At 41.8% G+C, this 17,264-nt stretch overlaps 1 protein-coding gene across 2 annotated transcripts in view; it reads right to left on the bottom strand.

Moving 5' to 3' along the window:
• The window catches only part of bcas3 (BCAS3 microtubule associated cell migration factor), a 312,552-nt gene that overhangs the window by 270,094 nt on the left and 25,194 nt on the right, over positions 1-17,264 (bottom strand). For both annotated transcript variants that reach the window (XM_032508209.1, XM_032508217.1), the window contains exons 8-12: positions 9,404-9,511; positions 9,227-9,303; positions 6,211-6,287; positions 5,522-5,605; positions 2,749-2,919 (exon numbers count right to left, since the gene is read on the bottom strand). In XM_032508209.1, the coding sequence (XP_032364100.1) occupies positions 2,749-2,919; positions 5,522-5,605; positions 6,211-6,287; positions 9,227-9,303; positions 9,404-9,511 (517 nt within the window). The remainder of the gene's footprint in view (positions 1-2,748; positions 2,920-5,521; positions 5,606-6,210; positions 6,288-9,226; positions 9,304-9,403; positions 9,512-17,264) is intronic.

The raw sequence follows: 17,264 nt of genomic DNA, 5'->3' as shown, positions 1-17,264 counted from the left end.
ACACACACACACAGACACACACAGACACACAGAAACTTCAAATCATTTTCTGACAAAAAGAAGATTGAATGCAGAACGGGACTTTCCCCTGCTCAAGGACTTCTCTTCACATTTTGGTTTGGTCTGATATCATCACCATGCTCAGCAGTGTTCTTTGAAATCACCCCATAGCGTAATAGCTGGAAGTCAAACTCCTTTCTGAATGTGTCATTGCCCTCTTGTGGGTGTTTTAAGATGCTGAGACAAGTGTGGACGAGGTATGGGCCAACAACAGAGACAATAATGTGGACAAATTTACTTTGGCAAGAATGTCAATGACAGCGGGTTTTCCTGTAAACAGACAGGGACTGGTGTCAAATCTGGGTTTGGCTTGCTACTTTTGAAACTTGCCTAAGAAAAATTTAATTATTAGTCACTTTGCACAACTAGAGGCTGCTTCTAAATCTCTGTATGAAGTCTGTAATGAAGACTGGGACAAATAAAACAAAGGCTGAGCCGAGACCAGGAGCTGGCAGAAAATCCCTTTAGTCACGAAGAGAGATTAGAAATAAGACCAGACATGAGGCCTCTTTGTGCACAAGTGTTAGTGTGTGAGAGAGAGAACATACACAGAGGGTTAAATTTGGCCCCAGTGTTGCATTAACGATGTCAGGAAGGCCGGCTGAGCATTTTAAATAGGAACTAGTCAAAACAAGAAACAGCCCCTAAAAACTAAAGAGATTTCAATCCCAGACTCCAAGCAAGAAAACGAAGGGGGAAAGAAAAAAAGGTAGAATACAAAGAATGAAAGAGGCTGGTGACATGAAGCAGATCACTTTTATTACAATGCAGGCAGACAATGTTGTTCTGTGAGGGAATCCTGCTGGAGCCTTTTGAAACAAGAGTGTCCTCCAGAGAACCGAGCCCCTTACACAAGGGAGTGTGTGCCTGTGTGTTATGAGGCTGCTGTTCCAAATAACGACTTTCAAAGCCTGAACGACATGGGAATATCCTGGACTGCCACACTGACACAAGAACCCATCTCTATCATATTCCTTCTTTTTCCTATTTTGCTCTCTACTGCCCGCCCACCCTGCCACTCCTCCCCCTTCCTCGTCCATTTCTCTTGCGCTCGTAGCTTTCCCCCTCCTGCTTGCCAGGCCTAGTCAGTGTTTATGACCAGTGTACGGTTTCAGTGTGTCGGCTGGTGACAGAGTGCAGGCCTGCTTCTGAAGGCTTAGGTCCAGCTTATAAGACAACACACTGGCTACAGGGCAGCTACATTCAATGTGTAAGAGAGAAGGAGAAAGCGGTGAACGTGTGTGTGGTGAATACATCACTGACACACTGTACTATGTATGCTAACACGCCTCATTAAAAATGTGACAGCTACTGCAGTGTGATTAATCATGGTTAAGGGGATAAAAGCTTTTAGCATTTCTTTAAATGTTAAAGGGAGATCCTGTTGAAGGCAACTGGCATGGTTCAAACCATAACCAGGGTTAGACCCCTATATTACTATATATACTTTCTGTATCCAGTTATATGTACCTGGGTGGGTTTGTGTAGAATAATGTGGAAGATGCAAGGTGGAGGCTGGGGGCGTGGCCTTGACCAACTGCCACTTTGCTCCTTTAAAAGCCATTATGTCTCTCTCTCATGGGTGGGCCAAATTCTCTGGGCAGGCAAAGCAGAGAATTGGGAGGTAGCCGATCTGGAAAATTGCCCCTTATGAGGTCATAAGGGGCAAGATTCCAGATCAGCCCATCTGAGATTGCATTTTCTCAAAGGCAGAGCAGTTCACCCAGGGCTCGGTTTACACCTATCGCCATTTCTAGCCACTGCAGGACCATAGGCAGGCTGGGGGAACTCATATTAATGTTAAAAAATCGCATTAGGTGAAATTTTAATGCAATGGGACCTTTAATAGAAAAAAAAACTAAACAAATTACCAATTTCAGCTCATCTGAGCACCCCTACTCACAACTTGCAATTTTATTGTGAGAAAAGTGTAATAGAAAAAATAAATTTGGCTAAGGACTTACTTCTCACTCACATTGCAAATCCCTCATAAAAAATAGCTAAATTGAATGTTAAGACCTTATTGACATAAGATGCACTTGCTCACCCTTGAGCTTCACCTGAGGTTACAGACCAACAAAGATTGTTTACAGAGTGTCTCTCCTGCCAGCGCTGCTAGAACAGACAGGGCTGTGGCTAAAAGCTGGCTGTTAAAATATGCAGCAAAATCTAAGTCACACCTTTCAGCAAGCAGAGTTAGGTGAATGGACCGAAGTGTGTCCAAGCCACAGAAAAGAAAGCCAACCTTGGAGATTTTCTTGATTCCCACCAAGCCACAGAGGCAAAAGTTATGTTTACCTGGGTCCACAAATAGACAGAACCAAGATGCGCAAAAAGCAAACAAAAAACGTGTGGTTGTGTGTGTGTTGTGTGTGTGTGTGGGTGTTGGGTGTGGGTGTGTGTGTGTGTGTGGGTGTGTGTGTGTGTGTGTGTGGTGTTATACATGTAAAGGGCCCAGTCTGGGGGAATTGCAAGTATGTAGTGGTCTAGTCAATAATGATTTGATTATCCAAGTAGTAAAGAAATTAATACAAACTGTAGTTTGTACAAATGACTTTTCCACACTGAGATGCCTACCTGCTTTCTTAATGCCCATAATGACCGTTTTACAAATTGAATCACTGTATACAAAACCAGTAGTATTAAATCATTAACAATACTAAGCAAAAGCAGAGACACTTCACTGACCTGTCCTTCGCCAACGCTATGTGTGTCAATGATGGTGACCACACCGGGGTTGTGGGGGCTGCGGCGGCTCGCACTGTGAGGTGTGCCTTCCTCGTCGGGAGTGCCTGCCGGTAGTGTGCCTGCCAACTGGGTGACAACTTTACCCACCATTGTCAGGCCTGTCTTTAAAGTCTGGAAGAACAAATAAAACACAATATATCAGTGCTTAAAATTGAATATCTGATGTAATATATTCACAGTGTATTCTAAACATATCTAATATATTGTATTTTGTAGTTCACTTTGTTTGAAGCCTTGGCTGGCAAAGGAGCTGCGAGTGTGGGGTTGTGTGTGTGTGTGTGGTGTGTGTGGTGTTGTGTGTGTGTGTGTGTGTGTGTGTGTGTGTGTGTGTGTGTGTGTGTGGTGCACCATGTTCACTCAATGCCTGCTGATAACTTGTAGTGCTGATGACTTGTAGCATTGAAGCCGCAGGAGACAACTGTGTGTGCATGTGTGTTATGTGTGTGTCAGGCTCCTCTGTGTCCAACTTAAGGCCCAGCAGGGTGTCTGGCTCAAACACACCTCTGTGGCTCGATTGAGGGAACGGATAGTGCTGCTTAAGTGGAGTCTATCTCACCTACTACACTGTCTTTGTCTAATGGAGTCCAATGCGTGTGACTGTGTGTCTGTGTGTGTGTAAGCGCCAAAGGGGCCCCGGAGAGCCTAATCAGGCATTCAGACTAGGCGGCCCTGTCAATACAGTGTGGCGCCTTGCGTTGTGTGGGTCTGAGGATCACCCACTGTCTCTCTTTGCCACTTGGCCAGGCAACACTAACAGTGCCTGCTGCCTGTGTGTGCATGTGTACGCCAGCATTTTTGTGTGTGTGTGTGTGTGTGTGTGTGTGTGTGTGTGTGTGTGTGTGTGTGTGTGTGTGTGTGTGTGTGGGTGTGTGTGTGTGTGAAAATGCCAGTAGAGCCATTAATTATAAGGGAGGCGGTTGGCTCCTAATTGATCAACAGTAATGTGTTTTCTAATCACTGCAGTTGTGGAGTTCTAGTGGTAGTTCAAACAGGGGCTATCGGTCTGCCGGTGGGAAGGGGGCGGGGGTCTGGAGGTAGATCTTGTCTGATGGCTGACAAAAACATATGACCACTTACACACACAGACACACACACACACACACACACACACACACACACACACACACACACATGGCCTGATGTCGCCATCTAAACAAATTACAACCTAATTTATGTGAAAGGTCTTTCTCATTCATAAACCCAGGAGTGATAGGCAACAAGATTGATGTGATACACAAATTTACCATAAGAGAGCTAATTTGTAATCTGGACAGAGCTGTTGCACTTTGTCTTTTCTTCTTCCTTATAAACAAAAGCCATTACACTTTAATGCTAACCCCCTCCTCCTTTTTGTTTCCATGTCTCTGGACGTCAGCACTAAGAGCCAGCGTGTCGCGCCACAAGCCAGAAGGAGATACCTTGTCATCCATATTGAGATATATGGTCCTAAATGAGGAGAGGGCGGGCAGGCAGACTGCCTGTCTGCATATCAATACCCCCCGCCATTGTCCAGTTCTTACCATTACTGTGCTGCTAACCTGTTTGCGAGATTGGTGCTCTTTTTGATGTTTACCACCATTAGCCTGTTAATGAGACTTCTCTCACACTATCTGTTAGCACTCATTAAGCAAAGGGGAAGGAGTACACTTGCTCTTTGTAAATCAATTAGCCCTTCCTCTGGGACCGAATAGAGAAACAGACTAGAACCATATGAGGAGCTAGGTAGTTAGCATGTGTTAGCAAGCAGCTAAATCAGACCAGGAATGAATTTCACCTGGTATCAAAGGGGGCTGTTGGCCGTTAGTGAGCAATCTTAGAGTCACTCCCCTGTGGAGATGATTAAAACAAGACCATTGGAGAGAAACAGATTACAGTGGGGAAAACAGATAGGCAGGTTGATGAAGTGTCTCATAAGCTCAGCCCCAGTCAGCCAGGCGGGCCAGGTGGATCCAATGTCAGCACATTCACAGATGGTGTACGCAGAGCTGAAATTACTGTACTAGGTGCTGTTTTATCTGAGCAAAGGCTTAAGACCAGACCAAAGGACATTTAGACAGATTAGCCGCAGTCTGAACACAAGAACTCATTTTCTAACTTTTAAGATGAAAGCACACAAGTTTAGTGTCAGTCCTTCTGTAGGCAGACATGATTGAGGTTACCTTTCAATGGAGAGGGGAAACCAATTTAAAGTCATGTAGTTTCTTTTAGTTGCAAACTATAGTATTAAAGGTTTGTGTCACATGTAAGGCTTTGCTGCATTTAATCTCAACATATTTTCCATACATTTGAATTTGCTTTTGATACCCAGTGAAAATACCAACTCTTTGCAAGTAGATTACAATGACAAGCATTATACTGAAATGTTGTGTTTGCTGCAGTTCAAGTCCTTAATTTTTCATGAACACAATAGTTCTAGTGAAGCAGGCAATGAAATTATTTGTTCTCAGGCTCCCTCCAACAATTCTCATGCAATATGTAAAAAGAAAAATCTTGTAAGAAAAAACAAGAATCTAAGACAAACCTAAAATAGTGCACGTTAAAATATAGAAACAACATAATATATAAAAACAATACAACATATGATGAAATATAGTACTGTGGTAGACTGGTGTCCAGTTTTGATAAAAATGAATAAACTATAATGTAGACAGGTTGTCCAGTAATGTAGCAGTTCAAAGAAAACAGGTAAATGTGTCTACGTATTGTAACTTACTTTGGCAGCATTGATCACTGTAGCTGTATAGGACTGTGCATTGTCCCCGCAAGCTCCCCCGCGAGACTGGTGACATCTGATCAACTGCAAAAACATAAAGATTTACAGATGAAGTCATGACATATAGTGTCTGCAGAAGCTGTATGATAAGAAAAAATTGAGAGAATTTCAGACATCCAAAAGCCTTCCCCCTTCACTCTTTGGAGGGAAATTGGTTTTGCTTTGAAAGAAATGTTGCACAACCAAACAGCCAATCTGCACTGATTTAATTTCAAATACAATACCACTTAAATGGCTCCATCCCAGTATTACTCTTGCTGTTCAAAAAACTAGATTTTGCCATTTCTGGAAATCCTTAGGCACTCACACAAACAGTGGTCCCATCTGTCAATTACTTGAGTAGGCCAGCACCAATATTAAGCATTAAATGTATTGCAGAGAGCCCAATAGAATATTCTGGTTTTTGTAAGTACTTCAGAATCCCATTACACAGAAGAGAACAGAAAACTATGCATCTGTTGATTTTCAAATTGTTATCATCTCTCATGGACTCTTCTTGGAATGAGTTGTTTATCCAGAGAGATTAAAGAGGCAGATAAAATGCATTTTTTGGGATTGTAAATATGCCGCTTTCGTGATAAGGCACTTCAGCGGTGTACAACTGTGTGTGTATGTTTGTGTGTGTCTACCTTATTCTCAGCATAGGCTAACCAGCGGCTTCCCAGAGCTATTGGATTTAGGCTGGGGCCAGGACAGGGATAGCAGCCTAAAAAGACACAAAAGATGGTCATACTAACAGGAGCACCAATGATAATTACAATAGTCATAAAAACGTTAGTAAATAACCACATGATCAAAAGTTTGCACATAAAAACAGAAACACATGCAGGGATTTTCCTAATCCTCCTCCGTGAAGAGTATCTGTAACTATCTTAAACCATTAATGTGTTTGTGGGGAGTCTCTTGTTTGGGAAGATAAATGGGTGTCTAATGAGGGTGACGTGTCTGTAGGCTTGTGTGTGAGCACAGTATGACCTAATGGAGACTGCGGTACCCAAGAAATTGAGGAAGGCTCCTCTCCTGATTGACTAACACAATATTCCCTGTGGACACGCAAGCACACCCAGACACACAGAAGCGCGCACATACACACACGCAAAGCAACGCAACCCAACACAAGCAGAAATTGAAATAGAAACCAATAATCCTAAATGACAAACAAAGCTATGCCTTCACGAATAGATAAATGCCTTGGACGTTATAAGGACATATTTTTCTATTCCCACTCGAACAGATGTGGAAGTAAACAAGAACGTGGTTTGCTATGACTAACACCAAAGACTGAGCTCAAACTACAGGGGCGTCTATTACTTCAGCTCCAAGACAGAATCAACCAAAAACAGGGAAACGTGCTTGTAAACAGACTGGAGAAATGATTGATATTGTCATAAATAATGTTTAAATGAAAGCAGATACAGACATTGACCGTATGCCCGTTTCCACAGTAAGTAAACATATGGGCAACAAAATGTTGATCCAACACCCGCACAGGCAACCGACACGCACAAACCCACCCACCCACACACACACACACACACACACACACTGAGCTAATGTAAGTGCGTGGAGGTGTGGGGGGGAAAATGGCTTGCTGACAATAATTTAGTGCTCAGGGAGCAGATGAAGTGGAGACAGTAATTTAGTGTGCTGTGTTGGTGAAGGGGTTGGTGGGGAAAAAGTGGGTTGAGGTAAGCAACAAGGACTGATGGTAACGCCAGAGAAGCCTTTCATGCCTCTCCAAGGTCGAGGGGAGCCCAGGCGATGTTTGGCATCCTGGGAGAAGATCAGGGGGCGAAGCAGGAAGATGACATAGACATGATGGGTGGATTTAAAGGAAAAGAAAGCAGGTTCAGGCTTTTGAAGGTTAAATCCTGGAATGACTTTAATAGCGGATTATTATCGTCTGACATTCCATGTTCTAACGTTCCATTTATCAAATGTACTAACAGTTTACAAAGTAAAACTTCTACCATCACTGATGCGGCTACTACAGTGTTTCAACAACTACTACTGTACCTCTACCCATAGTCAAAGCAGGAAGCCATGACGGGGAAATCAGAATGAAAGCCCTCATTCGGAGAATAATTGTTCAAAACATTTTGTCAAACATGCAATGTGTGTGAGAATAATCTGTTTATGAAGGGTCTATTTGTTTAAAACTAAAAGCTGAACAGTCAGAGAGTAGTGACAACAAATAGTCTGCTTCAAAGAAATCAACAGCGTGTTGCAAAATGCACTGCCTTTTTAGTTGAAGACTAAATTAGACAAACCAATGCCAGTTGCGTCTTTTTGTTGTGCTTGCTAGGCAACCACCAAAAAACCTGTCTATTGCCAACTATTATTTTGCTGTGACGCTCTGAGTTTTAACTCAAGGCATCCAGGGTGCTCCTGCAAAAAAGTGAGGCGCATAGAGCAGAAAAACGCCTCACTCTTTTCTAAACAATTACAAAAAGCCACCCCAGGCTGCTAAAACGTGCTCTGTCTGATCTGGGCCTTATACATGGCATTAACATATAACCAGATGCCACAGACACCCTTTTACTGTACAAAAACACAGTAGATATCAAACCATGATCATTGTTCCACTCAGATACAAGGCTGTAGAATCAAGTTGGACAGAAAAGAAAGAGTCCCAGCTCAAAGCACACATCACTTGAATGCAAACCAAGAACATAAACATGGGACAAGTCTTAAGTGCTCATTAAAACACGACATGTCCACCATCATATCCCTGGAGAAGAGACGGACATACAGCAGGAGAACGGCCCATCCAAAGCGGAGCTACACACACATTACAGGACCCCTTTGTTTACTGCTTTTACGGCCCAAACAGACCAAACAACGTTATGAAGACGAGGCCCCTGCATTCAGAAACGATTAATAACTATTGAACATGTTTGGTTTCCTGTGGCTCAGACACTGATAGGGAAGGCAGGCAGACAAAGAGGAGACACATTAAAGCCAGCCAGTAAGGTCAGTTTACTCCAGTCAATGACTTAAGTGGACAGCGATGGCCTTGTAATACAGTCTGGCCTTTTTTTCACGGCCTCCTTGAGCAGACACACCAGGTACGGCCATCAGGACGCAAAAGCTGTGCTGTAAACGGTTTCCCTGTGTTGAGCTTAAAATGGAGGTCCTCACATCATGTTTTGATAAAAGCAGTTCATTCTCAAAACTTCGAGAGAACCACATTACAGCAGGCCATGGTAGCTGGTCGCATTAAAACCAAGTCAAACCGAGTCACTGATCATGTTGGGCCATGTTAGTTTTGATGGTCACTGAAAACAAAAGCACAGGGGATTGAGGCCGTTTGTTTAAAAATAATAAATAAAAGAATATTTCACGAGATGACATTCTACTCCAACGTCTTTCTGAATAACAATTCACTTCTTTTGTCACTTAAGAAAACATTTTTCTTTTTCCTGCTGGCAGGCACTAAACAGAAAGTTAGGAAAACAAGAGGTAAAATACACCTAAAATATAAAAGCCACTAATAATAAGTTCATGGACACAAAAAAAAACTGGAACATAAATATCTATTAATTTCTAACTAGGGTGCTCCTGAACTGTGGTTTGCAGAGAGAATATCTATATAGTACAATAGAAAAACAACTCTATACTGTAAGTCATAAAAACGTTTCTTACTTGTAACAAAGAACTTCTTGGTGAAGGTGCAGCTGTCAAATGCTGCAATCTTCTCTTGTAGGCTCACAACCAGAATACTTGGGGGAAAAAATTGTCCATAAATAGAATGAAAATAAACGGGTATCACATAATATGAGGGTCTTGAATCGTTTTCTTTTTTTTTTAAACCAGACATACTGTTTGTTGCAGTGGAGATCATAGATGGGCGTCTTGAACTGAATTGATTTGACCATTTCCCCTGTCCGTAGAGAATACAGGTCAGCGCAACAGTAGGGAGGGCTTGTCCTAAAACAGAAAAACAAATGCATTTAGTCAATCTCTGAATAATGTATGCAGTCCTCAAGTAACTATTGATTAGACTTCAGGGCAGGATACAGACATTTGGGATGGATGTAACTTCTTAAGCAGACAGACAATTTTTGATTAACTACTGTCATTCTCTTTTTAAATTGCAACTTCAAATGGAAGATTCATATGTGTTTGATTGTTAGATGCCCAATTTTACCAGCCACTTCTTCCGGAATTCAAATTTATAAAAGAAAGTGCACTAGCATATTTTGAAATGCTTCAGTACATTATTTTTGTATTATTAATACATATTTTAGTAATATCAGCAAATAAAGAGTGAAAAGAAATTGCCTTTATTGACACACTCTGCTCCTGGGGTCCCATCTTGGCCAGCTGTATGGCAGTGCACTTGATGAGACTTGGATGACTCATGGTCTTTTATTGCCTCTAATTTAAAGTTAGTTGTTCCTCTAATGAACAAACTGTTTGCATTTTCTGAAGACGAGTAGGTTTGACAGTAGGTACAGTGCATGGACTGGTTGTCTGTAAGGTAGGCTATAGGGTCGTGCCGTTGGACCATATGTCATTGTCCATCGTGATGGTTGACTGGCATCACAATGGAGAGCCACCATTGTGATGTCACGCCCCCCACCCTGTCAGACACAACCTAATCCTAATGGACGGGAAACTGACAACTGCGTCGGTCTTAAACTAGCAAAGACACTTTGTGCTGTGCTGCCCCTTACGCGCAACCTATTTGTAGGGTTACAGTCTCCCTCCCTCTCTCTCCACGCTCTACCTGGCCTAGTAACGTATAAGCATGTGGTACGTGGAACGCTATCACACTTTTCTTTATCCCCTCATTGAACTAGTTTTGTGGATACTACTGTGTGCGTGCATCGATAAGTAAGTCTGATTACGATGTTCTGTAGGATTTATGAATGTAAGTTAGCAAAAGGAGGCTAATTAACGAATTTTATGTGGGAGCTAATATTGCGCGTGCAAGAGTTATGTTTCTGTTTATTGAATGCGTTATTCAGTGCAAATATAAGCAAGAATGTAGTTTAATCTCAGTAATGATTACTGAATGAATAATTACTGTTGCTCTGTTTAACGTTCCACTGTACTGTTGCTACGCAGAGCACGGAGATCTGATTGAGTCAAGACTTTACAGCACCGTAGTCAAGTGAAAGTAGGTCAAGTTGTAATGTACTGCCCCTACCAGCGGTAACATGTAATACTGTATATTTACAAAGGGCATTTAAATGTGTGTCTGGTCAACTGCCAATTTAGGGGACATCACCCAACCCTAGTAGGTTAACCATTCCCTAGTTTTCCCTTTGCCTCAATGCGCCACTTGTTGGAAGAGTACCTTTTCTTTTACTTTACTTTGCCCTCAACGGTTGCTACTGCTGACTCCGCGGCGGGCCTCTTAACACCGGGGATATGTTGACACATTTTTTAAACCGATGTCACGGACTAGCGCTGAAAACCGCTCCACCCGTGGCCGGTATACAAGGCAAAGTTGAAGAAGGACCCACCATTGGCTGGTGGCAGGTGCTAATTTTCAACCCTGACGACCATGATTCCAAGCTGCAGCTGATAGTAGGCCTCAAACACACACACACACACACACACACACACACACACACACACACACACACACACACACACACACACACACACACACGTTAGATACCACCAGAGGCAGTACTTTGACACACATTTCATTTTTCTAAATACAGACAGAGGCAGGAACACCCACCCAGACATCAAAGATGAAATAACTGCAGCAACAATATCCAACAACCATCTTGATGACTGATACATGAGCAAAGCCCGCTGGGAGTGTGTCACATGTGCAGACACAAGTACAGATACACACTAGTGTGGTTATTGTATGCCTCCTAAGCCAGCGGCTGGAAAGCAACGGCGCCAAGTGAGCCCTCGGATCGCTAAGCCCAGGCCCGGAATTAAAACATTGTCCCAGGACTGTGTCTGTGTGTGTGTGTGTGTGTGTGTGTGTGTGTGTGTGTGTGTGTGTGTGTGTGTGTGTGTGTGTGTGTGTGTGTGTGTGCTTGGATTTAAGCCCAAGTGTGTTCCTCCTTTTCTAGTTCCAGTGTATGTTTACTGGAGAAGATAAGAGGTGCCGCAAAAAAATAAGTTTTGAAAAAATGTTTCAGTCCTCATGGTTAACGTTGCCGTCAACATTTAAAAGGTCCTCACGCTGCAAGCATAGCTACCGTAACAATCAAGAGTAGAGGCATTAAGATTAATACAAACATTTCCTCCAACGATAATTTACTTTAAGGCGGCTATATCATCGATTTCCGCATTATCAGAGTCCGATCAATCTAATTCAAAGCTCTATCCCGAAAAATGGGCCTTTGGAATTGATTCAAAGGAACCATGATAACCCACTATTATAGAATCAAATGGCACAGGGTTCAATTGTTTTGCTTTTGCAGTATTTTAACAAATGACCCAGTTCTAATGGAGGCAATGCGGGGTCAGAAGTAATACGATTTCCTGATGCTGAGGACGTTGGGGCGCAGGTTGAAAGCAAGGCTAAATCACAATTATCATTATGGATCATGGCGGGATGTCAGTCCTTGCACATGTTAAGGTGACGCCGAGCACCATTCCCCAGCTCAGTAACAGGCCTATTATGATGGCCCTATTAGATCAATGTGTCAATTACTATTACTCAAACTGGCCCTTGGGTCTGAAAGGATACAAAATGAGCGAGATGGAGGGAAGGTGGCTTGGCTCATTTACTTCCTCTGATAGGACAAGAAGCTACTCCAGAAATTAAGGAGAAAATGGAGTGGCCCTGCCAGATGCAAAATTATAAAAGAAAATGGTCAGAGAGAAGAAGAGAAACATCATACTTTCTTTTAAGATAAGCTGTTGTTGCAAGATGCACTCCCATAAAAAGAGTACTTTTTGTTGGAGGGGGGGCGGGCAAAGTTCTTATACAGCTGCTTTGTGTTGAGATAAAAAAAAAAAAGTAAATCAATCTAAACAGTTTGGCTTCTTTTGTTAAACAGACAAGGTCCCTTTAGCAGCTCTGTAAGGCTGTACTTAGGCACAAGAATACGTTGAGCTGCATGTACATCACTGTGCTATCATCCTCTCAGTGACTATGTTAAAATGGTGGACCAACCAGTTACTGCCATTGCCATACCTAGAGCCCCGCTGCAGGTGTTGCTACATAGGTTTTGCATTGGTACAAAAAGTGTTCCAAAATTAGATTTTTTCTAATCCTAAATTGCTTGTAAAGCAACCAGAGGGCTCTGCTGAATCCATTTCCCTTTGGATTGGCCCTACAGTAAGCCCTGGCTGTTTGGGTCATTTTTCTGTCATACTGCTCTGCCATTGTGTACCAGATTTGGACAACCTCCTAACAACACAATGTTTAATGTGACTCTTACAACCATGTGAAGTCTTAATTTTAGATATGCTGCTGTTTACAATGGTCATTAAGGACCATTATGGATGGTGCATGTCTTATTATTGTGCCATTATACTCAATGTAGTGTGTGTACTTCCTCCTAGATGAAACATGTTGACATCTGTTTTTTTAGTTTTCACATCAATGCTGTGCTTATTCCATGAACACTTTCCCTCTGGCTGAGAGAATCTGCACACATCTTCCTATGAACGTGAACTAAACCAGGGAATCAAAACCACAAGATTTCATGTGGCTGAGGAAAGCATAGACGGAAGCCTGAGGAGGAATTAAAAGGCAGGCAAATAAATGTATTTACAAGTAAGGGACGTCATCACATTTCCGACTGGCACAAAGTTTTACAAGCTCCCCAAATGCGAACGACAACTGCATGCTGTGGAAATGCTAAACAAATACAACCTCGGTTTGGAAAGTCAAGGCTGGCTCTGCTAAAATAGAGAACTCTGATGATCCAACGGAGACTGTTGAAATACAGAGGAATTGCATTTCCACTGGAGTTCAACTGATAGGAACTTTGGGTTACTGGAAGTAGAAATTTGAGATCAATATTGTCAAAATCAAACAGTTTATCTACAAGTATTCAACATTTTACCCAGATTCTATTCTTGGGAGAATAGAAAAGCCTCGAAAAAGCCTAGAAAAGGATTTAGACAGTGTGACACCAACTCTTCACTATATAAAGAAAGGCAAATATTGGTACTACATTTTTTTCTACCTTGGAAACACAAACCGACCATGTTATGATATCTCTTAGTCAATCTCATAATTCCTCATAATCTTTAGTAGCTGATGAGGAGCTTTCTATCAAGTTCCATTCATTTTATCAGATGGAGTTTGCCTAGTATATAGCATAATATATTGTGTTTAAATCTGAATGTTTTCTTTTTGCCACTTTAAGGACCTTTCATCCATGGTGGACAATCAAACCTGCATCTACAATTTCATGAAAACTGGAAAAGAAAAACTGCATTGCAACATTCTTGCTCTACTCCTTGCTATTTGTTTCGTTTGTTTTGTCTCCGCTCAAAGCCCCCACCCCACCCCACCCCACCCCCATACACAACACATGCTGGCCACATCAGAGCCTGATAGGGGCCTGGAGAAGGCCACAGTGATTCCGGCAAGCTGCAGGCATTAGTAGGAAAGTAATTAGGGTAAAAAGTTCAACCACAGCTCCATGTCTGCAGAGCTGCCAGAAATACATTTCCCTCACGGTTTAATACTGCACATCCAGTATTATTTCCAGCATTTTGGAAACACACTGTCCTGTGTGTGTGTGTGTGTGTGTGTGTGTGTGTGTGTGTGTGTGTGTGTGTGTGTGTGTGTGTGTGTGTGTGTGTGTGTGTGTGTGTGTGTGTGTGTGTGTGTGTGTGTGTGTGTCTGTGTGTGTGTGTTCAGCATCGCATTGTCGCTAAAAGTGAGAAAAACAGCAAATAGAACCATTCAATCTGACTAAACTGGCAACAACCTAAGACAGAACAGTTAGGTCACATCTGGAGCCCTCATGAATGTTGGAGTCAATTTTCACTATTACACTATTACACCTACAGTAATAGTGGGACCAAAGTGTTTTGGGCAGTAAAGACTGAATCCTTACTCTGGGATGCAAGCTACATATCGGCCCTGCTAAGAACCACCCATCTTACTTCACCAAGCCAATGCTTCTTTATCTTTCATCCAACATCTGAGGGAAATTACATTAGTACTGCAATATACTTAGTTTAATGTAAAGGGAAAGTTTAAACTAGTAAAATAAAATATTAATTGCTTTGACCACTGAGACCTGGTTTAGGGAATGGGGTCTGGTAAAGGTTTGAAAAGTCATTACTAATCATTCAGCTTGTCGGGTATGTTTATATGCACTGCTTCCAGTACTACTGAGTTTAATCTGACTTCCTATTTGAAGGGGGGAAACTGGCGAGGCAGAACACATTTTCGACAGACATAAAACAGACGTGAAAGTCAAAATAAACGCTCCTGAGTGAAGCCTGAGCCCCGAAGCTCTGCCTATGTACAAGTGTGTATGCATGTGTGCGTGTGTGGGGCAATGAAAAAGGGGAAGTGGAAGACCAGATTACAGTCACTCTCATTTCCACGCAGAGGCATGACAAAAGGGGCCGGGAATGATTTCATCAAAACCGTTTCTTCAGTGGAGAACATGACATTCCTGCCCACAAATTGAAGACAAACTTTGAGATCATTATGAAAAGACCACTAGTGTCTGCTGATTCTTTTCTGGTATGACGTCTTTTCTAAAATGAGATCATCATGAGCCCATTCAGTAACAGGGCTCGAAATTACCACAAGCATATACGCACAGTAGCGCACATAAAAGTTTAGACATGCACGTGATTATCAGCTCTATATGCACCAGTGCACAAAACTGTTCAGGGCTGCCGACTCTCACACATCGACTAAGGAGACTCCCGTAAATGACACTTTTCACACACTCTCACCACATGTCCATTTTCTCACGCAGTAAAAAAAAAGATTTATTTTAAATGATAACATTTCAACGCAAAAAGAGGACACGGACAGACAAGACAGAGCAGCACTTCAAAACTTCAAAGTGAACAGCTGCTTTGGACCTTTTTATGCTGTTACAGTACCGATAGGCTACTAGGAACAACAAAAAAAGGCTGAAGGAAGACTCAAATTTTAGCAATAATTTCTTACATTTTATATAGGAAATAAAAAGTCATCATAGTACACATCATATGTAAATTAGTCATGATGAGTATGTGAAATCCCCAAAGAAGTTCTAATTAAAAAAAAAAAAAAAAAATCCATAACAGGTTTGCTGACAAGTGCAATGGATTTCTGGACTATGACCATATAAAATATGAAGTAGTTTTTAGTACATTACTGTATGGGAAAGTCAGCTAAAATTAAGTCTTAAAAAGGTTACGTGCACCAGTGCTGTAACAGAGATTAAGGTATTTCAAGCCACATTAATCAAGCTTACAGTTTAACAACAAACCATATGAAAAAAGGTATAACAAGGTAGGGCTGGGCAATATAAAAAATAATGTGATATGGAATTAGACCATATCACATATTTCGATATAGTCCAAATTTGTGCGGTGATCTTTGCTCCAAGCAAGCTGCTGACTGAAGTTATTTCCCCTAGAATTACACCGGTCAGCATATAGCTGAGGCCCTGCAGGACGCAACTGCAAGCTGGAAACTCCAAGAAAAGCATCAGGTTGCTATAACAACCGACAACGGGAGCAACATTGTCAAAGTGGCTGAGCTGAACGAGTGGCTGAGGATGCAGTGCTTCGGTTACAGACTACACTTCGCTATTGGTGAGTGCAGTGTATTATGGAGTGTTCAGATATTTTACTTTAAACAAAAACACATTAAAATGTTTTTCCTTTGTGTTGTATGCTGCTGTCTTGAACAGCTGAGTATTTCATCATGAACCAGGTGAAGAAACCAGTTCATTATTACTCATTTGATTTTTACTGAAATAGTCGGTTTCAATAAACTACTTGTGACATGTTATCTTTGGTGTTGGCTTTGACTGAAGATTTGCTCTCACTTTGTGGAAGAATCGGGATATATATCGTATATCGATATTCAGGCTAAATATATCGGGATATGACTTTTGGTCCATATTGCTTAGCACTATAACAAAGGCACAAATATCAACATGTAACTTTAAGAACTTGACAGAAAAAGTACAAATATACAGAGTTGCTTCCCTGAATGACAAACGCCTCCCTTAATGGCTCTACTGGCATTTTACACACACACACACACACACACACACACACACACACACACACACACACACACACACACACACACACACACACACACACACACACACACACACACACACACACACACACACACACACACACACACACGGTGGATAAAAAGCATCACTTCTCCAAATCCCCTTAATCTGGTGGCTCGTTTTATACAAATGCTTGATGATTTTCATTTAATACACTTTAAAAGACGGATACATCCTGTGCTCAGAGCCAAACCTGTCATTAATATGCACTAAAACACAAAAGCTTAGTGCCACAATGGGCTTTTGCCATCAAAACTGTTTGTGTGTTTGTGAGAGCTAAGTGGACTTGGCTGCTCGCAACCATGTAATTAATAGCCTGCGTATTTCACTGCAGGATTTTAAGCAGATTTAAATACGGGTGTTCAGGAGTATGAAATTATGTTTGTCCTAAATACAGCAGAGACCGAACATTTGGACACACCTTCTCATTCAATGAAATTCCTTTATTTTCATGACTATTTACATTGTAGATT

The sequence above is a fragment of the Etheostoma spectabile genome, chromosome 3 (genome assembly GCF_008692095.1).
Source record: "Etheostoma spectabile isolate EspeVRDwgs_2016 chromosome 3, UIUC_Espe_1.0, whole genome shotgun sequence".
Lineage (NCBI taxonomy): Eukaryota > Metazoa > Chordata > Actinopteri > Perciformes > Percidae > Etheostoma > Etheostoma spectabile.
The sequence above is the reverse complement of the archived record's forward strand: the minus strand, read 5'-3'. Positions and strand labels throughout refer to the sequence as shown.